Source organism: Kogia breviceps, chromosome X, assembly GCF_026419965.1.
Source record: "Kogia breviceps isolate mKogBre1 chromosome X, mKogBre1 haplotype 1, whole genome shotgun sequence".
Classification (NCBI taxonomy): Eukaryota; Metazoa; Chordata; class Mammalia; order Artiodactyla; family Physeteridae; genus Kogia; species Kogia breviceps.
In genome coordinates, this window is record NC_081330.1 from 71,435,282 (window position 1) to 71,461,524 (window position 26,243).

The 26,243-nt window shown below is 47.3% G+C and overlaps 1 protein-coding gene across 10 annotated transcripts in view; it reads right to left on the reverse strand.

Annotated features, from left to right (window-relative positions):
* Nucleotides 1–25,581, reverse strand: part of NHSL2 (NHS like 2) — a 92,270-nt gene extending 66,689 nt beyond the window's left edge. For 5 of the 10 annotated variants that reach the window (XR_010838689.1, XR_010838688.1, XR_010838687.1 and 2 more), the window contains exon 1: nucleotides 25,515–25,581. Coding sequence is in view for 6 of the 10 variants with exons in the window: in XM_067023616.1 (XP_066879717.1) it covers nucleotides 25,515–25,581 (67 nt within the window). In the remaining 4 variants the exon portion in view is untranslated. Of the gene's footprint in view, nucleotides 1–13,078; nucleotides 13,581–25,514 lie in introns of those variants that run through there. The other 5 variants (XM_067023622.1, XM_067023619.1, XM_067023621.1 and 2 more) reach the window with 3 other exon arrangements.
* Between the last annotated feature and the right edge of the window lie 662 nt (nucleotides 25,582–26,243).

The following is a 26,243-nucleotide window of genomic DNA, read 5'->3' on the forward strand; positions in this document are numbered from 1 at the left end:
TTCTTTATCCATTCATCTGTAGATGGACACTCAGGTTGTTTCCATGTCCTGGCGATTGTAAATAGAACTGGCAGGCGGATTCTTAACCACTGCGCCACCAGGGAAGTCCCAAGGGCAACATTCTGATATTTATCCAAAGTAACTATTCATACTCTATTTGATCCAGTAATTGCACTTTCATAAAGCTAGACTAGGGAAGTATTCATACATGTATACACAGATTTATGTACAAGAACACTCATTGCCCCGTTATCAGCAATTGGGTGAAACTGGAAACATTCTCAACATCCATCAGTGCAGAGCGGGGCAGATGAACAACTTATGGAACCTCCACCCTAGAGAATGCCTGGACTCTGGAAGAAAGCAATGTTAAGCAGTCCCTTTCTCACCTACTGCCTTGACTCCTGGACTGAAGAAATAATGTTGCTTACAGCACAGGGCTAGGTACCCGGGAGGTGACTTGTAACTCCTGGTGTATTAGATAGAGATACCCTCACTCCTGCCATGTGGAGAGCTGGCCAGAGTCCCATGTCTGCAGGGAAGGTGCCTTTCCTGGCAATCAATTTCAATAAAAATAGGGAAATCGTCCAAGGAATAAATTAGAACTCAGGTTGTGGAACTATCAGAGGGAGACAGAATTCACAAGTGTTTGAAAGGAACATTTGCAAATTGATGAGGTGGCTTGCTTAGTCTCAAAGCTAAATGGCCAGCAGAAAGAAAAGGAAGAAAAGGCTTTTTCCTTTGGTAATGAACATCAATAAGAGGAAATGTTTGTGGTGCCTGACGGTATTTGACTTGAGACATTCAAGCATATCTCTAGAACTGCAAGCACACTCTCATTTACTGGGAGCTTAATAGATAAAGCCAGAAGGTTTAACTTTTAAAAATGATTTTAATAATCACAATAGATAATACCTCTTGAACACCTTTAAGTACCAGGCACTGCATTCTTTGTCTAGACTAGTTTCACTGCTTTCTTTGTCTAGACTAGTTTCCCTAATGACACAACAAGATAGATATATTATGTTATATATATATATATATATATATATATATATATATATAAAACATAATATATATATATATATATTACCATTTTATTGGTAAGGATGGGGAGAGGTCAAGGAACCTGCCCAAAGCTGCAGTGTTAGTGATAGCAGGATTTGAACTCAGGTCTGTCTGGTGACAAAGCCTGCATTCTTCTACTTATAACATGCTGCACCTTTACATTGGAGACAGAAGTATATCAGAAATCCAGGTAATTCATTTGCTAAGTGTGGCCTTAGAGAGGGCTCCCACAATGCTTTGCATGCCTGCCTCACCCATAGCCCCTTCTGAGCAAAGTGTACAGAAGTCATTTCTTGATTCTGGATTATTATTTACTCATTCAATAAATATTTTGTTGAGTGGCTACTCCGTGCCAGGCACTGTTCTTTTGGTCATGACTGAATGAACTGGGGAAACTGTGCCTGAGTCAAGGGTAGCCATCTGCCAGCTGGCTCTGAGGGCGCCCAGTGGCCTGTGCGTGTTCTGCAGTGAGGACCCAGACAGACAAGTGCTCCAGAATGCAGAATGACCAACTGACCCGATGAGACTCCTTCCCTAGGTAATGTGATGTGAGACGTACAGACAGAAGAGCACATGCAGTGGAGAAGGCCCAGAAGCCAGGAGATGCCCACAGAGACAGCAGTAAGCAAAAGCCATGGAAAGTGGGTAAAGCAAGACCACAGGAGCAGAGGAAAAGCAATGGCAGAGAGCAGCTGAGTGGGAGAAGTGGTAGGCACTTTGCTTTCTTGTAAAGCACTGCTGAGTCATCAGTTGTGAAGAGTAGTGGCTGCCGGAGACGATTTCCTGTCCTTCACTTACACATGAATACTTACACTCATGCCATGCCACCCAGGAAACCAAGACACACCCTTTTTCTTGCAACCAACTAGCCTGAAGTGTCTGGGAACCCAGACCGCACATGACCTGTGCTTCCCAAGGCCCGGGCTTGCATTTCTGAACGTGGGTCTTGAGTTCTATATTCAGTCCTTTTGGGGTATGTGTGTGTGTGTGTGTGTGTGTGTGTGTGTGTGTGTGTGTGTTTGTGTGTGTGTGTGAATTTGGGAACAGTGGGTGAAAATACGTTTTGCTGGAGGCCCCGCTCTCCAGCAGAATGCTATCCAGGCTTCCTGGTCCTGGCTGGTGATGCACATAAGCAGGTCCAGAAGAGGTTCTGTGTGAAGCTGAAAGAGGGTGGCAAGAACCAAAAGGATCTCTTTGGGCAGTCCAGACCTGTACCACATGGGTTTGTGGATCATGGGTAATTCCTGGGTGCCACTAGATACCTAAGGTCTTGGGGACACAATTTTGTGGGTTAAATGCACCATCGGGCTGTTATGAGAGTCTCAACCAGACCCATGGGGAACAATTGGGCCATCTGTGCCTTCCCTGACTACACTCCCACCCCACCACTTCAGGTTTTCATCCTCTTCCTCTGGCACAGATGAAAAAATTTTGTTACCCACTGTGATGGGGAGAGAGGGTATGGAGGGACAGGACTCACGGCTAGTGGGAGGGTCAATTGGAACAACTTCTTTGGAGGACAGTTTGGCATTATCTGTCAAAAGTGTAAAATGCACATTCCTTTTATCCAAAAATGCCACTTTACACTAGAGACAAAGTACACACGAAGACACATGAACAAAGATATACATTGTAGTACTATGTGCAATAGCAAACTACTGGCAATAACTCCGTCAGTAGAAGACAGGTTGAACAGTGGTTCAGCCACACGATGGCATACTCTGCAGCCATTAAGAAGAATCATGTAGCTGAAATATGTGCTGATATGGAATATTGTCTCTTCCTCTGCCCCCCCACACATACTCTCACACATAGAAGTGATCTATGTATACCCATAGATCACTTCTGGAAGGACACACAAGCAACTGGTCTCTGTGGTTGCCTCTTGAGAGGCGAGCTATTAAAATGGGGGCGGGGGGGTTAGGGGTCAGCAGGAGAATTACTTTTTCGCTAAATACTCCTTTTACTGTTGAATTTCCTTTGCCACATGCATATATTACTGCATATATTACTTCAAAGACATGAAAGTAAAAAGAAAAAGCAAAATTAATTGCAGAATTCTTTATCAATAGGGAGTTGGTTAAATAAGTTGCAGCATATTCTTACTAAGGAATGCCATATAGCCATTCGGAAGAAGAGATTTTGCCATAGAAAAATGTCCACAGACAGATTAGGTTAAAAACATCAAGGCTCTGTACAAGATGTATAAGAGAATCTCACTTATGTAAAAAGATATGTATACACATACACAGACATATTCATAGGAAAAGATCTGGAATGAGTCACAACATGCAAATAACAGATGTAGTCTCTGAAAGTGACTGGGATTGACTAGGGGGAGGGGGAGGAAAGGTTAGAGGGGAACTTTTTTTTTTTTCTCTAAATGCTTGTTGATTTACTTGTGATTGTTTTGGCATAACGACTCTGTATTTTATCTCATAATAAAAATATATAAATGGTAAATAAATGATGAGGAAAACAAGAAGTTTGATCTTAGAGGAATCTGCATTGTAAAGCTTGGTTTCCTCACATGCTCCTCTGTTCAAAAGCTGCCCAGTGACCTCATAGCAGGAAGATCCAGCACCTCAGTCTGGCACTGGAGGCCTCCAGGTCTGGATCACCTCCCCTTTTCTTCCACTGCCCCTTCACACTGTCCTCTGTGCAGCCCAATTGGCCTCCTCACTCCTCACCAGGCCCAAGCAGGGGTTCATCTTTCTTCCCCATTCAATTTGCTTCCCTCATGCGCCACACCTGGCTCTGCTGCCCTTCCCCACCCCCACTCCTTATTGACCTTCTGCTTATGCTTCATGGCCCATCTCAAGCAAGTCCTCTGGAACCCTTCCGCCCATTAGTAACTGAGCACCACAGGGACTCATTTGGAGCCTGGGAAGCTGCCTTGTGACATTATCTGGCCATCTTGTATTGTTATGGAAACTTTATGGAAACATTTAACTAAAATATGGATATCATGTTCTTGTTTACAAAGCACTTACACGACTATCACTTCATTGGAGCCTCCCGTCCATTCTATGAGGGAGGCAAGGCAGGTATTATGATTATTATTCTCATTTTATTGATGAGGAAACTGAGGGGCAGAGAGGCTTCTTCTTCAAGGTAACATACATAGAAAGTGGCTAAGAGGGAGCTAGGTCTGCCGGACTCACCAAGAACACCTGCTTTTGTTTTCCCAGCCAGAGTATAAGTCCCTGGAGGTACATTTTCAATGTTTCTGTGCACACTAAAGGGACGGAGGGAAAGCCAGCAATGTTCTTATGAGAAGTTTACCAAAGGAGACTGACAGTCAACCAAAGGGCATGTGGTGGGACCTACCAAGGGCTTAGGCCAGTGCTGCATGCTGAGGGACACCAGAACCATAGTACCTGTCCTCAAGGAGCTTATCATCTTCAACTGAGGCCAAACACGCTGAACAATTAGAATACAACCAAGTATGAAATAAATGTGATTTGAGGTGATACACCGATGAACTTTTTTCTTTACATAGCCTAGCAAAACTGCAGCTTTGGGCAAGTAAAATCTTTTTAAAAAAGTCAGTTTTTTTAAAATTAGAAAATAGTACAGATAGCAAACAAAATTTGTGACAGAGGTACATGGATGACTGAAATTTGGGAAACTGCCATAAGCCCATTAGGATAAGAGATGGGCCAGGGACATAAAGTGGGAGCTCTGCCTGAGTGAAGCTCAGAAACTCAGCAGGGAGTTGGGAGCAGCCAACCTGGCTGGGACTGAGGGCACTGAGACTTGAAAGCTCCTTTTCAAATTTTGAGCCAGGCTAGATTCCAGAGGCTTCTGCTAACCAGTCTGGGAAGTGTGGGCTAGATCAGGAGTCATTTCAGTCTTGTGTGTGGGAGGAACAGTGAAAGTGGTGTTTTGAAAGACCAGTCTGGTGGATTCATATTGGATTTAGTATGGACTGAAGTGAGCCTGACAAGTGGCCCAGGTCTGTACTTGCTGGGTGCCCCTCAGAAGATGCCACCAAGATGTTAATGCCATGAGAGTCAGGCCTTGAAGCTAAAGTTAAGTTTCTTTCATGGAGACCCATATGGGAGTTGTGATTTGTCATGTATTATTTGAGGTGCTAAGAAAAATTATCTGCAGCTTGACACAGGGCAAAAAATATTACTGAGTGCCCTTTCAAGAACATAGGAGAGTATCATCTATGTGGCTGTTTGACTATTCACTATTAAAATTTTTTTTTAATTGAAGTATAGTTGGTTTACAATGTTGTGTTAGTTTCAGGTGTACAGCAAAGTGATTTGGTTATACATATATATCTGTGTATATATATATATATATATATATATATATATATATATAGTCTTTTTCCCCATTCTTTTCCATTATAGGCTATTACAAGGTATTGAATATAATTCCCTGTGCTGTACAGTAAATCCTTGTTGTTTGACTATTCACTATTAATTAAGGCCCACTCTGTAAAGTTAAACATTAGCTTGTAGAAGATTGATAAGTTGCAAATGATTTTTGCCTGGTAGAAATGAAAATTATTTCTGTCTAGTAGGAAAGATAGCCCCAAGAGTTAAAGTTCTATTATCCTGTATAACTAACCAGTTTTGTATCCAGCTTTTTGATCTTATTCCAGGCTTCTTTTGAAGTTCCTGAATTTTGGTCTCTGATACTTTTTTTTTTACTATTTTTTAAAATGTGGTAAAATATATATAACACGAAATTTGCCATTTAAATCATTTTAAGTATATAGTTCAGTGGCACTCATTGTATTCATGATGTTGTACAACCATCGCCACTATCCATTTCCAAAATTTTTCATCACCCCAAACAGAAATGTTAAGCAGTAATTTCCCTTCCCCCTCTTCCCAACCCCTGGTAACTTCTAGCCTACTTTCTGTCCCTATGAATTTGCCTATTCTAGATATTTCATATAAATGGAATCAATATTTCCATACTGTGGTATGGATTAGAACTTCACTCCCTTTTATGGATGGATAATATTCCACTGTATGGATATACCATATTTTGTTTATCATTCATCCATTGATGGACATTTGGGTTGTGAATAATGGACATTTTGGCTATTGTGAATAATGCTGCTATGAACATTAACATACAAGTATCTGTTCAAGTCCGTATTTTCAATTATTTTGGTCATATACCTAGAAGTGGAATTGCTGGCTCATATGGTAATTCTATATTTAACTTTTGAGAAACTGCCAAACTCTCATATCTTTTTTAAAACCAGCTTTACCACAATGTTGGTTCCTTCATCAATCAGTTCAATACATTTCTTTTTTTTTTTTTTTTTTTTGTGGTACGCGGGCCTCTCACTGCCGTGGCCTCTCCCGTTGCGGAGCACAGGCTCCGGACACTCAGGCTCAGCGGCCATGGCTCACGGGCCCAGCCGCTCCGCGGCATGTGGGATCTTCCCGGACCGGGGCACGAACCCGTGACCCCTGCATCGGCAGGCGGATTCTCAACCACTGCGCCACCAGGGAAGCCCTCAATACATTTCTGATACATGATCACTATATATTTCAATGAGGGTCATATTTTTAGTTCTTTGAAAGTTACACTTTGATAAGGGCAATTTATCTACCTTGCTAATCTTTAAAGTGTAAAATTGACTCCTGCACCCCACTTCGGCCCCTATTGCCTATTGCAAGCTCCCTACAAGGAAGTCAAGGGAATGAGTAGAAATGAGGGCTCCCTTGTCATGAGGCCAGCATGGTGTTTTGGTAGTTAAAACAAGAGGGGAAATTTTAATTGTGATCCCATAATAGTGATGGCAAATGAAATCACGCAGGGCTAGGCATGGACACAGAGCGTGTACATCTTTATTTTCACTGGGAACATATGGAGACTTTTCTCCTTCGGAACATAGAGCAACTGTTGGTTCTCTACAGTGTGACAGCTTCTGCTAGGAAAATTCTAGTTGCTTTAGGTGAGCTCTGGGACCAGAGAGGCCATAGAAATGAATCCACTGGGAGAGATGCTAGTATTCTTTGGGGGCAGCTTCAAACTTTGCCCTCATCATCATTTGACAGAAAATCTTTAAGGCAGGGAATGAAGAGAAGAAAGAAACTCAGCCTGCAGTTTGAGGAGGAGGGTAGGTTCAAAGGTAGGGAGAGGGCACAGACTTGGGTGGGTCGGGGAGCAAGGAACAGCAACCCTGCCCAAGACACAGCTTCTCGATGGGGATTTTTAGTTGCTCCTGAGCGGTCTTTTATTCAAACTATACAATCTCCCCCATAGAACATCTCTCCTAGAGTATTAATCACACATAGAATCAGAGGTATTCTTGGTTTCATACATTTTTAATGTTTCAAACCAAGAAAGTTTTGCCTTTTTGAGTAAGGCTGAAATTTAAAAAAACAACAACAACAACACATATTTTTCCCCCTCACAGCTCAAAGGGAACGAATTGGATTTTGATCACAATCTTCTCACTTTTGAGACAAGATATGGAAGAACACATGAGTGTAATGGAAGAATTTCACAGGTGGTTAAGAATGTGTAGGAAAAAGAAAACCAGAATAAAAAAGAATGTCACTGTTATAAATATGATCAGAATATATCTATATCTGAAAGCATACCAGGCAAGTTAAGAAAATAAAGGTAAAAATCTACTTTCCTCTGACATCCTTATTTTACTCCCTCACAGGGCTGTGACAAGATGGAACATATGTAATAAGCACTTTGCAAAGGACTGCATGTGGCTTGGAGAGGGGCTGGGTGGTTTAGGTCCACCCGCTTGGGGGATCTAAGCGGCAGTGAGTTCTAGAGAAAATCCCTGGATGTCAATTTTCACATGTGAAGAGTGAAGACAAGAATTTATGCCTTAGAGCGTTGTCAGAAGGGTGGTAAGATAAGGCTTCCAAGAGAAGCAAGAATGAGATGCTGTGGCAGCGTGGTCTGTGGGACACATTGTAGCCCCTACACACATTGTTCTGGAATAGTTTTTTTTCCATATCTGTCACCCCAATTATACCAGAAGTTCCCTGTGACTTGTTTGCCTCTGTATCCTCCTTGCCTCTAAGCACGTTGCCTTGAACCTCATACTCAGCCATTCAATTTTTAACAAACATTTACTAGGCTCTTCCAGCCACCAACTCTTGACAGCTACATTCTGCCCTTCAAACCACTGCTCTATTCTCCCTGCCCTCCCAGCACTGAAGTCCCAGGGGGCAAGACAAGGCTGCTTTCGTGCACACAGCGATGCCCCCCAAGACTCCCCCAGGACTGAGCACTGTTGGCTGACAGTCCTCTTCAAGGATTGCCCATCCGCCTCCTCAGACCAGTGCTGCCTCGCCCAAGACCACGCTCCTTCCCTGGGACCAGCCTGCATCTAATAACTGGTCCATATGGGCTGGTGTCAATGCCTGGGCCCTTCACCCTAACTCAGAACAACTCTGAAGGGCCAACCCAGTTCCAGAGCTCTCACAGGGTCAGCTGAGGCTGTTATGAGCTGTCCCAGCCCAACCTTCTCCATCGAACCAATCCTGCCTCCTCCTCTTAGATCCCATGTGTTGATCCCAAAGGCTCCCAGTAAACTTACATGCAGCCAGCAACCATCCCCCAGAGGCAGCTCCTGAGCCAGATTTGTGGCCTGTGTAGGCTCTGGCTCAGCATCTGGGAAGTCTCAATTCCATGTGATCCCAGGAGCTGTAACAGTCCCCAAGGCCCAGTCACTGTGCCCAGGCCTTACTCACAGTTACATTTTTATTCCTTTCTCTCTCTCTCTCTTTCTTATAAAATGTATTTGGAACCAATAGGGTAGAAGATATCAGCCTGGAAGCACATAATTATAGCCATGGGAGAGACTATAATAGAGAAATAAATGAACCTACTGCTTAGCTGAAGGAAAGCTCCCTAGAGGAGGTAACATTTAAACTGAGTCTTGAAGGCTGAGTTAGGGTTTGATGGGTGGACAAGGGATGTGGGAGAGGCACTCCAGATACAGGGTACAGCATGTGCAAAGGCTGGCAGGTGTGAAAGGGTGTAGGGTGTGGGAGGGAAAGGAGTAAGGAACAACAAATTCTGGGACACTAGTGGGTGTAGACTGTGCAGGGCGCTATGGGTCACACTAAGGAACTTGGTGCTGAACAACTGCCACCTTCCAGTGTTGCCCAAGCTTCAGCCATTTAGGAACCACTTTGACAAGTTTTGCCATATCTGCGCACTGCTGGTTCTATTTGCTATTCACTTCATCTTTTTCTTGACATGAATTTTTTTGCCTTAATTAATATATATTAAAAAATTTTTTATATGGCACCCAAGAACCAAAACAAAAAAGAGGATCTTTTGCCAGAAATAGAAAGTAATTGTAAAAATAAATACAATGGGAACAGAACAGAGTAATTAAATTCTATGTAGATATCATTGCCTGTCTTTGTCTTTGAGCCTGAGGCCTGCTCTAGCTCTGTTCTGAAAGAAGATTAGCAAGCATTACACAGGGTGAAGAATAGCATCACACTGAGACTTTCTCCTTGATGTAATCAGAAAGCTGGAAAGAGAAGGAAGCAAGAATCATTTTCTCACCATGTAATTTAATGTTTTTTAAAGATGCACCACGTACCATTAAGATCACTTTGGCGTCCCCCTCCCTAGCGCTCGGCTGGCTATGAGAACAGTTGGTAAACAATAAAGTGCCCTACAAATGTGGTTGTTATTACCACTTGATTGCTTTGTCCATTGGCTCTGGGGCAGTCATTCTGATGTAGCTGCCCTTTCATTGGCTTAGTGAAGGTTTCTAAACTAGTGCCTGTGGCGACCATCATTCTCCATATAGTGCGAGAGAAAGCAGAAAGGGTGGGGCCTGGAGAGGGGCAGGACCCTGGGCATTCCAGGTTCTTAGAACTGTGAGGGCCTTTACAGAGCACCCTATCTTCCCACTTTACAGGTGGGGAAACTGGGACCAGAGGAGGGACACAATTTGTCTAAGCCCACAGAGGGTGTTAGTGTTAGTGGTCTAGTGGGCAGACATGGAACAAAGAATCATATAGCCTATTGCTTGAGACTCCTGGTCCTAGTAGCTGCTATCTGTGAGGCAGAAGAGAACAGAATGTGGAAGCAGAGATAGGGGGAAGTCAGCCCATCAGGCCTGAGAGCACGGGGGCACCATCAAAAGACCTCCTGGGCTGGGCTCCACAGCTAGGGGCAGAGGTTGAGGTGGGCCTGGGGCCTGCGCAGTGGGCAGTGTGGACAGAGCCTGCAAGGGGCTCAAGCATATGCAAAAGATACCCAAAGAAATGAGGGAGAACTGCCCTAAAGGGCAGTACCGACACAGCCAGAGGTGTCCCGGGACTGGGCAAAGCCACCGGGCTTTCATTTTTTTGAATTTTTGAATTTTTTATTTTATTTATGTTTTTATACAGCAGGTTCTTATTAGTTATCTATTTTACACATATTAGTGTATATATGTCAATCCAAATCTCCCAATTCATCACACCACCAGCGCCCCCGCCACTTTCCCCCGTTGGTGTCCATATGTTTGTTCTCTACATCTGTATCTCTATTTCTGCCCAGCAAACCGGTTCATCTGTATCATTTTTCTAGGTTCCACATATATGCATTAATATATGATATTTGTTCTTCCCTTTCTGACTTACTTCACTCTGTATGACAGCCTCTAGATCCATCCACATCTCTACAAATGATCCAATTTTGTTCCCTTTTATGGCTGAGTAATATTCCATTGTATATATATACCACATCTTCTTTATCCATTCGTCTGTCAATGGGCATTTAGGTTGCTTCCATGACCTGGCTATTGTAAATAGTGCTACAATGAACATTGGGGTGCAAGTGTCTTTTGGAATTATGGTTTTGAATTATGGGTATATACTCAGTAGTGGGATTGCTGGGTCATATGGTAATTCTATTTTTAGTTTTTTAAGGAACCTCCATACTGTTCACCACCAGGCTTTGGAGTTTGACAGGCCTGGGCTCAATCCTGGTTCTGTCACTTTCTAGCTGTGTCTGACTTTGGGTAAAGTCACTGAACTGCTCTGAGCCCATCCCGCCTCTGGAGATGATGCGGGTACTATTAGCACCTGCCTCCTAGGAATGCTGTGAGGATCGCACAAGGCAACGTATGCAAAGTATCATATACAGAGTCCGGCACATTACTCAGCATTAATCCCTTTCCCCTTTCTGTGGCCACAACCAGACCCCTGACAAGACATTTTCTTCTCTCCTGGCTCCCTCCCCTAGCCCAGCCCACCCCTCATAGCCCGTCCTCTGATCTATTCTTGTGCTCACCTGCTGTCCCACTTATTGGGCTCTGGGGTTCATAAGCAGTCTTTCAGGTATTTTCAGATAAGAAAGCTGAGGGGGCACACTACAGGGGGTGGGACGGGGACCTCTCTCACCAAGAGACAGAGGGGATGGTGGGTGCTCTGGGGCAAGTGGCCTGCACCCGCTGGAGGGAAAGGCTGGCTGTGGCTTTGCAGAGAACAAAGAAAAGGCACTAATCTCCTGTGGCAGCGTTAGAAGGCAGCTCCTTAAGCAAGTCCCTCCATTATAAACTACAAGGCGGAAGGTTAAATATAGCCCTTTCCAGCTGTCTAGGACATAGATTTATGAAATGTCAGAGTTGCGTTAGAGTGAGAAACGATCTTATCTCTGCTCTGTTTTTAGAGAGTAGAAAGGAGGCAATAGAGAAGAGAAATAAATCTGGACTTGCACCAGTGGGTGGTGGGTGGCCACTGGAAGATTTTTAGCAGCCGGGGCTGTTTTATAAGGTCTCACAGCATGTGCAAAGTGGAGAATGGGTTGGAGAGGGGCAAGAGTGGAAGCAGGGAGCCCAGCAGCAGGGAGGGAGATGGGAGTGTTGGACCAGAGGAGTGGGAGGAGAGAACCCAGTGCAGGATGGGGCCGGCCCTGCAGGCCAGGTGCCCCTGGTGCCTCCCTCCCTCCACCCCTCCCTCCTTGGAAGAAGAAGACCAGCTCTCACTTGCCCTTGTCTTCTCTAGGGCTCGCTCTGTTACTTCCCAGAGACACCCAGACTCCTTACTCCTTTGTAAGGCAGCCCATGGAGAGTCTGTTAGAGAGTTCCTCCTTGTCCACAGGTCATACAGCTCTGCCTCCTGAGCCCCCCTCAGCCCCCATCTATTCCCTTCACCCTGTGACAGACCCTCAAAGACCTGAAGACCAAAGACCACTTTCCTCTGTTTCTTCTCCATGCCAAACAGCACGTAGTCCTCACAGTATTGAGTTCTCAGTGCCATCACTCTGCTTTTCAAACTCCTTTAGCTCATAAGCTCCTTTTGAGCCTACCACAGAGGACCAACCCTTGCTCCTGCCAGCTACCTCTGCAGCCGTAACTAGAGCTTCTAGTACATTGTCAAGTGCAGGCAACATCCTCTTCACACAAACCAAAGAGGGGTCCCCTGGTGTGGCTCAGGACCCTGAAATTGATTCCATGCTACTGCCAGGAGGTCTGGCTTGAACTGAGCTTAGAAAGCACTTGGTCCCTTGGCAGTAACCTGTGTTGACAGATGACCAGTGATAGGCACCCCTTTCCTGCCCCCTCCCGTCCGCATGCTTTGGTAGTGCAAAAAAAAAATCAGCATTTTAGCAGGACTCCAGGAGGTGGGCAAAGCCCCGAGATTGACTGAAAAGGCATTTTCTACCATGCAAGGGACAAGGCTTCAGAGAGCATGTTAAGTTGATTTACAGAAAATGAGAGATAGTATTTCTGACACATACACTTATAATTCTTCAGTCACTTTTCTTATCCCTCTAGAATCCCAGATTATCAGGGTTGGGATGTGATCACATCCACCCTCTCCTCCTCCAGAGCCACCCAATTTTGAATTCCTTTTATAGCCCCTCTGCCAAGCAGTTATCCTGCCTCTCCTCACATGTTTCTAGCACTAAAGGAACCCATCTCCCCCCCCCCAGGAGGCCCAGGCTGCCTCAGGACAGCTCTGAGTGCACGACCATCCCCCTCAGTGAGCCCCGATTCCTCCCCACGCCCCCTCTGCTGAGCATGCGACCCTGTTCCTCTCCGACTCACCTCCCCGGCTCCAGAAGAGGGTGATAGCCTCGGCTCTCTCCATCCTAGCGGTGTGGACGACCAAGACTCCACATCCAGCAACTCCTCATGCAAGGGAGAAGCGTGTGGTGAGCCCACACTGAGGGCAGGGAGCCGAGGGGCTCCACACTGTTCTGAACCCTGTCCCCAGGCTCCTCAGCAGACACCCAGGGACTCTTCCTGAACCCCGTTTCCCAGCACCCTGGCTGGGTCAGTTTGGCCCTATCGGTCACATGCTCTGTTGCCTGTAGAGTTGTTCCCAGGCTGCCCAGCCCAGGGAAAGTGAAGCAGGATTCAGAGTGAGTCTCCTCTCTGTCCTTTTTCACTCCCCACTGCCCCCACTTGCCTGCCCACAGCCACAGTGGTCCAGTCTGCCCCGTCACAGCGAGACCTGTCTGTGAGTTGGTCTTGTCTTTCTCTAGGAAAGGTTCTTGGCCAAAGGCCCAAATCAGAGCCACACAGAGGGCTGACCTCCCGCTCGGCTGCTGTCCTACAGTGAGGGGAAATGAGCAGGAACTGGCTGTCTGAGTCAGCGCCCCTGGTCTATTGTCACTGTGCGGGCCCCTTCCTTCCCAGAGGAGAGACGTGCAGAGAGATAGGCCTTGTTTTTTGCAAGTCTCTCTTGCACACACACTTTCTCTCTTGGCCTGGAACAAGGCTGTGCACTATGGCCGAACACAATTCAATTCAGTTTCCCCAACTCCTAGCAGAGTGCCTACCCTGGCAGAGGATCACGCCTCCAGCATATAAGGGTCATGTCCCAGCATCCTCGCCACAGACAGAGGAGCCAATGATTATGAGCCCCAGTAAATGGGGAGGAAACTGAGGCTCCAAGAGGGAAAGGGGCTTTCACAAGGTCCAACAGCCAGAGAATAGTGAGACTCAGAGTCCAACTTTGCTCTCCATAGCATCAAGTGGAGAACCCTGCTGTCCTTCCTCACTGCTCCTCCCACCTCCACCCTGCCAGCATTCTAGAATCAGTGCTGCAAATTCTAGCAAAGCCTATTTCCCAGGACACAAAGCAGGAGAGAATTGCTGGCTTTAAAACATTTAAAACATATCTTGTTCAAATTTGTTTCTGTGTGTTTAGAAAGACAAGGTCCTGGGAAATAAGCCATGTGTGCCAGAAGCTCATTGCAGAGGAAGTCTATGACCATACCTGGCAAAAAGAGCACAGGCGGACGGACAGCGCCCTGTCCCAGTAACTGGCTTTTAACTGGAAGACAGGCATCATGGGTTCTTGCTCACAGAGTGAAGACCTAGCCGGAGCTTTGTTCTCTTTCCCATTTTTGCCAGAGGTGCAAAGAGTCAGGGAGGCAGCTTGAGGGAGGGAGTTGGGGGCCTCCACTGGAGGAACCACCTTGTTGCCTCAAGTACAAGGATGCTGAGCCCCTCTTGTGCTGACAAGACTCTCATCTCCTCGAGGGCAGGGCTGTGGGTCTCTGGAGGCCCCATTCTCAGAACATATTTGTGTGGCTTGGGACAAAAACCCATCCAAAAAGACTGACATGGGGGCTTCCCTGGTGGCGCAGTGGTTGAGGGTCCGCCTGCCGATGCAGGGGACGCGGGTTTGTGCTCTGGTCCGGGAAGATCCCACATGCTACGGAGCGGCTGGGCCCGTGAGCCATGGCCGCTGAGCCTGCGCGTCCGGAGCCTGTGCTCCGCAGTGGGAGAGGCCACAGCAGTGAGAGGCCCGAGTATTGCAAAAAAAAGAAAAAAGACTGACATGAAATTTCCAGACAAGGACAATGGGTTGTGCCCCCAAGGTTGGCAGAAGGTTAGCTTCTAGGAGCAAGAACCTATTGACATCATCAATTGCATTCATGAATTTAAGTAGGCTGAGGACCAAGCAGTGAATATGCACTGTTGCAACACTGAAAGGGTAGCTTGGCAAGGCCAGCTTCCAGAGGCCAGAAGACAACAGGTTAGGGAGGGAAACGGCAGGGAAGGGGAGACCCCTCAGGGAGTCTGGCTGTGGTTAGAGAGGAAAGAGAGCCATAGTTAGAGGGAGAGGCAGAGCTATGGCTGGGAGTTAGATGTTTGTCAAGATGGGAGAGATTCTGTGTGTGTGTGTGTGTGTGTGTGTGTGTGTGTGTTTTATATATAGATATATATGTTCGTTTATTATTTTTGTGTCAAAATTGCTGGGTTTTAAAAATAAATTTATTTATTTTTATTTTATTTATTTTTGGCTGCATTCGGTCCTCATTGCTGTGTGCGGGCTTTCTCTAGTTGCGGCGAGGGGAGATACTCTTCGTTGCATTGCATGGGCTTCTCATTGCGGTGGCTTCTCTTATTGTGGAGCATGGGCTCCAGGCATGCGGGCTTCAGTAGTTGTGGCTCACGGGCTCTAGAGCGCAGGCTCAGCAGTTGTGGCACACGGGCTTAGCTGCTCCGTGTCATGTGGGATCTTCCCGGACCAGGGCTCGAACCCATGTCCCCTGCATTGGCAGGCGGATTCTTAACCACTGTGCCGCCAGGGAAGCTCATGCTGTGTGTTTTTAAGTCGAGGAGCTTCCATCAAAATTGTCTCTCATCCTACCCTCCACACCCGCTGAAGGCTGGACTTCATCTCAGACCAATTAAACCAGAATTTCTCAGGGGTGGTGCCCAGGAGTTGATAGTGTTTTGAATCTCCCCAGGCTGAGAATCATCACACTAGTTCTTGGTAGAGACTGAAGTCCAGTCTTAGCCCAGCTAGTGGGTAGAGGGAAAAATGGCCTGACTCTCTTAGCTCCCCTATGTTGGCAGCTTAGCAGAGTAGTTAAGAAGACAGACTTGGGAGCCCTACTGCCTGGACTTGAATCCCAGTCTCACTTGTGCACCCTTGGACAAGTTACTTACCCTCTCTGAGCCTCAGTTTCTAATCTATAGATTAGTTATATAATCTACAGTTTCTAAACTATACATCCTTTTAAAAGATAATAAAAGTCCCTATATCATCAGGTTGTTGTGTGGATCAAATGAGTTAATATCTGCAAAGTGCTCAGGATGCTGCCTAGTTTGATAGAAGCTTTGCTGGGACTGGCCTGTGTCTTCTACTGTCTCTCCTGGAAGTCCACCTAAGGCTCAGGAGAACCTCCCTTCAAAAATGTTGGTGGTCCTGTCCTCAGCTTAGTCTCCCATCAGCTATCATCCCTGGCCTGCCTTGCACAGGCTGGATTCTGTCATCCCCCTCAGCAGCTGCTTCTCACCTGGGCTCCTCTAGGCTGGAGCTGGCTGCTGTTGCTGTGATAGGAACCACCACCACGCATGAGCAGAGCCACATTGTTTGGGGTGGGAAGACTCCACAGTTAGAGTCTCGGCTGATATCTGCCTTTTGTTTCTCAACTCAGGTTTTTGAGTTCTTCTGGCTGGAGTCAGGGCAAACTATTGTCCCTGGGTGGAGAAATGATTGGTGTGTGTCAGTTTCCACAACACAGACTTCATTTTTGGGGGGTTGGAGGCCTGATGATGGTGGGGGAAGGGGCTGTCTTCATCCTCAGAACCAGCAGTGTGACCTTGGGCTCTCTGGATCAGGACTCTGGCTTGGGTGGCCACTGAAAGAGATCTCAAACTTTCCCCTTTTGTCCTTTACCTTGAGTAGACATCTCCTGCCCCCCCAAGCCAGGCCCTGAAGCACCCAAAGAATAGGAAAGAGCTGGTGACAGAACCAAAGGTTGGGGTAGATGTCCAGGAAGACAGCCATGGTACAGGGGCAGGGGTAGTCAAGAGTCTGGAAAAGGAGATGGGGTAAGCATCAGTGTTCCGCAACAAAAGTAAGGGCAGAAATGTGAGGAGCTAAGCCACGAAAGTCAGAAATCCCAGAAGCCAGGCCCCCAAAGCAAGAACAAGGTTTCAGGCTGCTGGGTGGGTGAGAATATCTCAGAGGAGCAGTATGCTAGACATGGTATGTGCCTTTTATCTCCTGTGTGGCACAGGAGAGGGGCACATCTTCTCCAAGGCAAGCCTAAAGGGGCTAACCAGCAAACCGTGCCCCCCTGCCCCATCCTCCAACCTCCAGGTCTACAAATTCCACAAAAGGAATTCACAGAGGTGGCTCTGTGCCACCTTCCCCAATGCCAGAAACGAGAGGCAGAGAACACACTCCACTCGGGTGGCAGGGAGCAGTTGGGAGCCTCATCCCGCTTCTGGGACCCCACAGCCCTCCATGTGTGCTCTTGGAGAATTTGACAGGAGATTGTTAAATAGAAAATCTGCTGCTGGGAGAGATGAGGGTTTCATCAAAGACCATTTACTCGACAGGGATGCAGATGGCCCTTAGGAGGCCATGTCAGCCCAGATTGTTTGGAAGTACTGTCCAGGGGTGATGCAGAGCTGACCCGTCAGCATGCAGGACCCCCTTCCAGGGACATCTTTCCTTCTCATCTCAAGCATCATTTTTGCCTCTTCTCCATGTCAGAACTTTGTCTGTTTTCTCCCAGTTTGGTCACATGGCCAGCGTGGCACAGTGTGTCTCCACCAGAGTGATGAGGAAATCCCAGAGGCCACGGGGACATCTCTTGGGCACTGGTAACAGTGGTGGGTGGGGGTAGCGGGGGCGGAGAGCAGCTAGACTGTGACCCACATCAATCTCATCTCTGTAGCTAGGTAACTGTGGGCACATCACCTCACTTGTGTGGGTCTATAAAATGAAAGGTTTGTGGGAGATAAGTGGTTTCCAAAAGCATATCTCACCTTTTAAAATACCTGGGTCCCACCATGATAGACAAAATGTCTACTTTTCCCATGGAAGGCTTTTTAACGTTGACATGCAAAAATCATAATATGTACACACTGTGCTCCCCCAGGACTCCCTCCACACCCCTCTTGGCACCTGTTGAGAAGCTCAGAATCAGGTGATCCCTAGAGACCCCTCGTACTCTGACAGTTTTAGGCAGTAATGATGGCAGCACACCCATGCTCCTTGCTTACCATGTGCCAGGGGCTTTGCAAGCAGCACCTGGTTTCATCCTCACAACCACCCTATGAGGTAGACACTATGAATCCTACCAGACCAAGGAGGCAACGGAGACTCCGAGAGCTTAGGTCACTTGCCTAAAGGCCTACAGCTAGTACGTGGCCAAGTCTGGCTGAGAATCCAAGCAGCTGTGGAACTCTTTGCCATGTTCTGTATCAATGATTCTAATCTCTCCATGAATTTTAAGCATTTTAGAGGAGAAAAACCGACAACATTGCCTCAGTTATTCCCCAACCATAGCTAAAACTGGAAAGCTTCACTTGCTTAATCAAATTTCAATGGCATCCTGCAATCAGAGAAGATACCTGAAACTACCCAGCAGCACAGGCCCAGCCTGGCTTTGTTGTCAACTGAGGTTGGACAGTGGCAAAGAGTACCTATTACTTTTGTTTCCAAGTCTTTGTATCTCTACCATTATGAGGCTTTACACTGTGCGGCATTTTTACACCTCACACAAAAAGCCCTTTAAAACATCCTGTGCCATTTTCTCCTCACCACAGCCCTGTAAAGTGGTGGTGGTGATTATTATTATCCTCTCGTGACAGATGAAGAAACTGAGGCTACAGGAGTAAAATAACTTCCTCCAAAGACCCTAAGCAAGGGTCAGAGCTTGGATTCGAACCTGAGGTTTCCCACACTAAATCCACACATTTCCATGTTCCCTGTGGCTGCTTCTCTCCATAAAAAGAGACGCCGACTTTTGCATTTATGTCTTTCAAGTGTATTTTCTGGCTCAGGGACATGATATGATTTGGTCTCTCAGCTTGACAGAATGATTTGTCAGGGTAATTGTTCTATATGTTAATGGTTTTTATTTTTCTTTGCACAAACATTATAACAACATTAATGGAAGTCTAAGGGAAAAGAAAAATTCACCAATAAGTCTGCCACCCACAATAAATCAAGTTTTGCTTTTTCCACAAATTCCCTTCCAGCCCTCACTCGTGTGTAGACATGCTTTTTTGCAGGGTTTGTAAAGCTCAGCCTAGATAAAATTTGGTATCGTGCCTTTTGTATGTTATACTTTACTAGGAGCATTGTCCGTATTGCTCAACTATCTTCATAATTAGCTCTTTAGCAGCTCCGCCTCACTTCAGTGAGGTTGGTTGCATCAGGTTCACTTAGCCATTCCCCTATGATTTGACAGTAGGGTGGTCACTGTACTTTTTTTATACCCGCTTTTTGCTTCCTTCTAGTTCTGGCCCAGGGAATGTGGGAGTATCACGATTGGCCTCAAGCCCTGGGCCCATGCCTCTACCTTCAACATGTCTCTCAGCTGTGGGAGGTGAGGAGCACCAGGAAATACTTTGTTTGGTGGCCTAGGGTTTCAACTTCCTCCATACCTTCCAATGGGCTCATTAAGTTGGCTTAGGAATTATGCCTTTGGGAAGAAGGTCCCCAGGGGGAGAGACACCACTTGACTCCCTTATAAGTCTCTGCCACTTCAGCATCCATCATACTGAAATCAAGGATTGAGAGTTCCATAAGCTTGTGGCTATGAAAGGGCCAGGTCAACTATGAAAATGCCTGACAAACGCAATGAGATGATCTCATTGTGTTTAGGTACAGAGGAGAGAATGGTGGACTCATTTTCATCCTGAAGCACAGATCACCTTGCTTACAGTACCGGCGTGGTTGCTTGGTGAGGTGGAGAGGGGTTGGAAAGAAGCATGATACCAGTTGTCTCTGCATCAGAAGCCCCTCTCAACACCTGGTTTGGGCTTAAATTCAAGAATCCCCCACTTTCTCACTATCTCAGGAATCCTCAGCTCTAGCTTCTGGACCCAACGTGGAGCCTCAAATGAGTTCAATTATTCCAACAACACAAACATGTCATCAGACACACATATGGTGGGACTTCTACAAGGCTGGAAATTGCAGTCCTTGTTGCTATAGAGATCTGCTAGCTCTACCAGCACAGAACCACAGAACCCTCCTTTCACCGTATCTGGTCCCCAGCGTTACTAACTCCTGTCACAGATGCAAAGATGCTGAAAAGCAAATGGCATGGCACAATGGGCACAAGCTTGATAAACAGACAGACTTGGCCTCAAATCCTGGCTCTGCAACTTCCTTGTTATCGGACCATGAGGGACCTCACCCCCTGAGTCTCAGTTTTCTCCTCTGTAAAATGGCATCAACAGTCCCTGTCTGACCAGCAGAGACAAGACTACCCATGAGCAGAGGTTACCCCCAGCAGGTACAGGTCAGAGGCATTCTGGGAGAGAAGGGGAGAAGGGGGCAGATGGGAAGTGAGAGGTACATGGAGAAGGAGGGGAGTGGGGGTGGTGGGGGGAAGGGAGCAGTGAAAGTTGGTGTGGATCATTACCAGGAGAGATTCATCAAGTCCAAGACTGTGACTTGGTCATCTCACCTCCAGGCAAACCATTTTTGAAAACTGTTTCACAGAACAAATAGGAGCTATACTAATGGGAAGTTGAATGCAATATGTGCTAATTATTAAAATAAATAAAACGTTTCTCTATCATTTTCCAAAAAACAATCCCCCCGCAAAGAAAACCACTCCCTGCCTGGAGGTTGTTCTGAGGGTTAAGTAAAGTTGTGGATGAAATGTGCTGGCATTTATATATAGGATGGATAAACAACAAGGTCCTACTGTATAGCACAGAGAACTATATTCAGTATCCTATGATAAACCATAATGGAAAAGAATATAAAAAAAGAATGTATATATATATATATGTATAACTGAATCAGTTTGCTGTATAGCAGTAATTAACACAACATTGTAAATCAACTATACTTCAATTTTTTAAAGTGCTGGCATACAGTAGGTGTGTGATGTTGGTTCCCTGTCTCTTCTCTGTGGGATACTGGTTCACATAGATGGTTCATATGTGCACAGGTATGCACATGCTGTGTAGTTAGGGCAGCACTAGCATGTATTTTCCCTCACCCCATACAGATTCACAGGGCAACAGGGCTACACTTACTCAAGAGGTGAAAGGGGGTGTGAAAGTTGATGAGAAATCAATTCCAATGCACGAGCCTGGTAGACAAGTCTTTCCAGGGTCAAAGCAACCTATGCTCTAAGGTCATGTTGGGCTTCCACATGCTGTGACTACCCTGCCCCCATCCCCCACCTCCACCAGCTTTGTAGCTGCACTGGCAGCTCCCCACGGTCCCCCACACATGCCACGCTCACTTCCGCTTCCATTCTCAGGGCAAGACCATGGTGTTCCCCCATCTGCAATCATAATCACTTGTTTCATTTGAAAAGCAATCCCAACTTTCTAAAAGCTTCCTAGCATCTGACGCCACATCTTCCCAAGCCCCCTTTGGCAGGGGTGGGGTGGGGTATGTGTGTGCTAAGGATCACCTTTAAGGATTTATAGCTTTTATAGCTGAAGGATGGAGGTAACAGAGGTGAATGACTTGCCTAAGATCACCCTGCTGGTTCACAGGCAAGAGAGATGAGAACCCAAGCCTTCCAAGGCCTGGTCAACAACTTTTCTCCATCCTCTGGTAAACAAATTTTAGCCCTTGCCTTAGAAAAGCTCACATTTTACTAGGGCAGATAAGCATGCAATAACAACCATAAAAAAGACAGTGCCTGAAGGAAACCAATCTGAAAAGGCTACATACTGCATGATTCCAACTATATGACATTCTGGAAAAGTCAAAGCTATGTTAATATTATAATGATCAGTGGTTGCTAGAATGATTGGTGGTGGTGGTGGTGGAGGGGAGATGGAGGTGGAGCACGGAGGATTTTTAGGGCAGTGAAAATACTCTGTATGATACCATAACGATGGATACATGTCATTATATATTTTTCCAAACCCATAGAATGTACAACACCAAGAGTGAACCTAATGTAAACTATGGACTTTGGGTGATTATGATGTGTCAGTGTAGGTTCATCAATTATAACAAATGTACCACTCTGGTGGGGGATGTTGATCATGCAGGAGACTATGCATGTGCGGGGGTAGGGGGGATATGGGAAATCTCTATACCTTCTCTTTAATTTTTCTGTGAGCCTAAAACTGCTCTTAAAAATAAAAGGCTTTATTTTTTAAAAGACAGATGAAAAGCACATTGAAAAAACAAGACAATACCAGCAACGATAAAATTATGTACAAGTTCCCGAATTAGTACAGAGGAGGGAAGGACGAACTCTGCTAATTAATTTTGTATGGAGGAAGGAGGTCGGTCAGGTAAGGCTTTAAAGAAGAGGTGACACCCAATCATGGTTTTGAAGGATGACTAGGAAATTGCCAAGAGAAGATAGGTGGTTAGAGGCAGGGGTCCAGGCAGAGGAAAGTGCACTTGTGAAAGCATGGACGTGTTGAATGGGCATGGTGTATTTGGGAAACCACAAGTTATTCAAGATGGCTGGATCATCAAGTTCAGCAGGAAGTGACAGGAGGTAAGGCCAGAGAAGTAGGTGGAGTCCAATCATGGAAGGTCTCTAAGTTGTGCTAAGGAACATATAATTTACCCTAGAAACTGGTGCTTCCCAAACCTTGGGCAATCCTGTTTTACATTCTCAAATTTTTCAATGCACCTATACTACTATTTACTTAGCCATTTTATTAAAAAAGATTCACTTTTAAAACACTTAATCTTGCCCTAATAAAAAATATATGAGAAACCACAGGTTGGATTTGTTAGTTATATTTTTTCCTAATACACATTAAAATATATCCAGAACTCTGAAAGGTGAAAAAAAGTTTTGTCTATACTACCTGCAAGTGATTCTCTGGGCCACCTGGGACAGGCAGGGTACATGTTGGGAGCAATCCTGATCTCCCTTCTGCAAATTAGCGAGGCTTGGCTTCATAGAAGGGGAGTTCAGGGGCAGATCATTCTGGGGGCTGTGCTATGCATGGCCAGGAGAAGGGCAAATACGGAGGCAGGGAGCCTAGTTCTGGAACGGGCCAGAGATAACAAAGGCCTGGACTCAGACATTGACAGTGGGATAAGAGGAGGGGCTGCCAGGTCTCAGAGGAAGACTCAACAATAAAGATTTGTTGAATGAATGGATGAATGGGTGGGTGGATGAGTGAAAACTGTAAGTGTGAGGTGAGGGAGAAAGAGGAGATGACTCCCAGTTTTCTAGTTTGGGTTCCTGGAGAGATGGTGGTGTCACCAAGAGAAAATGGAAAAGAGAAAGGGGGGCTTCTCTTCAGGGGCAGAGGGCGGTACAAGAAGATGTGCTCAGCTGAGTGTGAGGTCCTCGTGTGATATTCAGGTGGAGATGGAGCAGTTGACTATGTTAGTTTGAGCTGGAGGTAGAGATTTGGAGGCCAAGCCTCTGGAGGTGGTCTCTGGGTGTGGCCTTGACCACCAGGGGAGAGGGTGCAGAGTAGGAGGAGATACAGGCTGAGACAGAGCTCTGAGAAAAGGAATTTGCATTAAGGGTGGGCAATGGAAGAGGTACTTTCTTTCTCCACAAAGCCTTTCCTCATGACCTCAGGACAAACTGCCTCCCATGGCCAGGGCCTCACTTCCTCCCTTAGGCCACTAGCCAACTTTCTCCTGTGTTTCCCTCCTCTCCTTGAGCAGTCTGTGGGCAGCCTGGGGCTAGGAGGCTAACCAGGCTTTCTCTAGTTAGCCCAGTGGGCATGAATGTTCAATCAAGGCTTCTGGGACTGCCTAGGGATACTGAGTGTGAAGGTACAGTGCTGGGGGAAGGCAAGGGTCAGGAGGCGAAGCGGGGCAGGAGGTGGAGTGAGGGGTGGGGGGAGAAGTGGTCATGAGACCACCTCCTCAGGCAGCCAGAAGCTACTCCCATAGCTACTGCCTCCAGGATGATCCTGGATTGGAGCTGCCATTGAAGATGCAGAGCAGTTTTTAAGAGATGAAATGGCAGCCAGTAACTGTCCCAAGCTGTAGTACCAGCAGTTATGTGGAAAGTTATCCTCAAGCTCCTGTACTGGCCTGTACAAGGCATCTCCATTTAAAACCAGCAGGTCCTGAGCCTCCAGCTCTGTGGCAGAGAAGCAGGAGGTGGTGGTTGGGCCATTCACTTAGTGGTGTCCTTAGAAGAGTGTGTCCCCAGAAGATTCCAAAGAAACTGTAATGCCCAGAACCTTTGCCGTTGGCTCATTCCACCACAGGGTCACCAATTCAGCCCATCCAGGAGGCTAAACCAGGACCTGCTCTGACAGGTGGGCCCCCGTGGCAGTCACCCTGCCTGGCAGCACATCCCAAGTCACTTGTTTTGTAGCTTCCCTCCCCACTACACCCTGCAAGACTCCCGTTTTAGGGCTGCCCCTAGGACTGGCCGGCCCTGGACAACTCCCCTCAACCAGACGGCCAGCTGAGTCCCCAGGAAAAGGCAGAGGCAACCCTCTGGGCCTGAGCATGGCAGATTTTCAGCAAGACACCTATCTATTTGTTGCTTTCTTATGGTAAACTTGAATTAAACTTAGCGAAAACTTTTTCTTCCTTCCCGCTGGCCTGAATGGTAGTTGAGGGCCTCCCCAACAGGTACAGATGAAAACCACGGGCTTCTCTGTGAGGAGGGATACTGAGAAGAGAGAGGACGGGGCACCATCAAGACAGAGGGAGGAGGGCAGGGAAGCTACCCCTGGCCCTAGTGTGTGCGGCCTGATCTGAAGCAGCCGTGGAAGTTGCTTCCCAGTGACCAAGGGAAAAGCAGGAGGGAAAAGAGTTGGTGGGGGGTGAACGGGACAAGAGAAGTCACGTCCACGTTGCTCTTGCACTGCCTGGGATGGTGGGCTAGGAAAAGTTGTCTCCAGATCCTGTGTCCCTGATTTCCACACTGTTAGCATCCAGGAAGGGGTTGGTGGGGGGAGTTATGCCAGCACCCTTGAGTCCTTGTTTGGAGAGGGCCCAGGGGCGAAGCAGGGCATGCCCAGGGTAGGAAGGCAACAAGCTCAAAGCTGGCATAGGCTCCTCTCGTCCTTGTGGTGAGGAGAGCTCCCTGCCGGGGCTGGGGCAGAAGGTGGGGGCAGGGCATTACACAGCAAGAAACAGATTCATCTGGATCATTCCGTGCATGCAGCATAGGAGGTAGAGCCAGGAGAGGTGTAGGTGTACAGTGCGGGGGTGGGGGCCGCTGGGGGAGATGGAGGTTTGAATAACAAAGGAGGCTCATAGAGGATAAGCCATGCATGGTTCCAGGTCTCTGCCTACTGATGCAGACAGAAAGCACAGTCCTAGCAATAAACTTCAGTCCACAGCACGTTGCTCACTTCCCTGACGCTCCAGCTACCCTCCAGAGGCTACATGGGGTTGCTGGCGAAGAGGCCGGCCCCTACCAGCTCGGAGAGCTCTGACTTATGCAATTCAGGCTGGCGCGGGAGCAGGGGAGCTGGGAGTTCACCGGCATCTCCCTCGGGCTCTCTCGCCGCCCCCTGCCAGCCCCTGAAAGTCACGCCAAGGGTCAGGGGCCCCCGCGCGGCTGCAGCTGGGGAGGCCCTGGTTGGAGGGGCCCCGGAAAAAGGAGGGAAGGGAAGAGAGTACCTGTTGCTGAATGCATCCTGCTTTGGCTCTTACTCCTCGGTTGCTTGTGGTGAGAGTTGCCCATCATTCTGTTCTGGACTGGCAGCCGCCCCGTGGCTGCCGCCGCCGCCTCCTCCTCCTCCTCCTTTTCCTCCTCCTCCTCCTCCCCCTCCTCCCCCCCTCCTCCTCCTGCTCTGTCTGTGCTCCTCCCCAGGTGCTTACATCACCTCAGCTTTGCTTCTCACACACATGGCTCATCAAAATCCCACTTGTGCCCCTGGCACACAATTGTCCAGACCTGACCCTCTCACTTGGACTAGAGCCTGCTAGGAGCTTCTCCCAGCCTCTCTCTATCTCTCTCCCTCTCTCTCCCTCCCTCTCTCCCTCCCTTCCTCTCTCTCTCTCCCCCTCCCTCCCCCCTCCCCCTTGCTTGGTGCTCCACTCAGGTTGAGCAGCCCAGGTTCCAGGAGAACCCTAGTGAGCCCCGAGTTTGGCCCCCGCCACATCTGCCTCTGCAGACGGGGCCAGCACGGGAGCCCTCGGGGACCCGTCTCGCCAGCCCTCACCATCCCTGGCTGCCTCTGTTCCCAGTGCTGTCATTTCTGCTGCCGCTAGCTTGCGGCTCTGTCTGCAGAAGCTTGCAGGAGCGAGGGGCCAATAACAGAGCCTAATCTGGGAGTGTGACAGAGACCAGTGAAGGAATGTGCTACCCAGGAATTCTAAGTGACACAGCTCCCTGCTCCGCTGGGG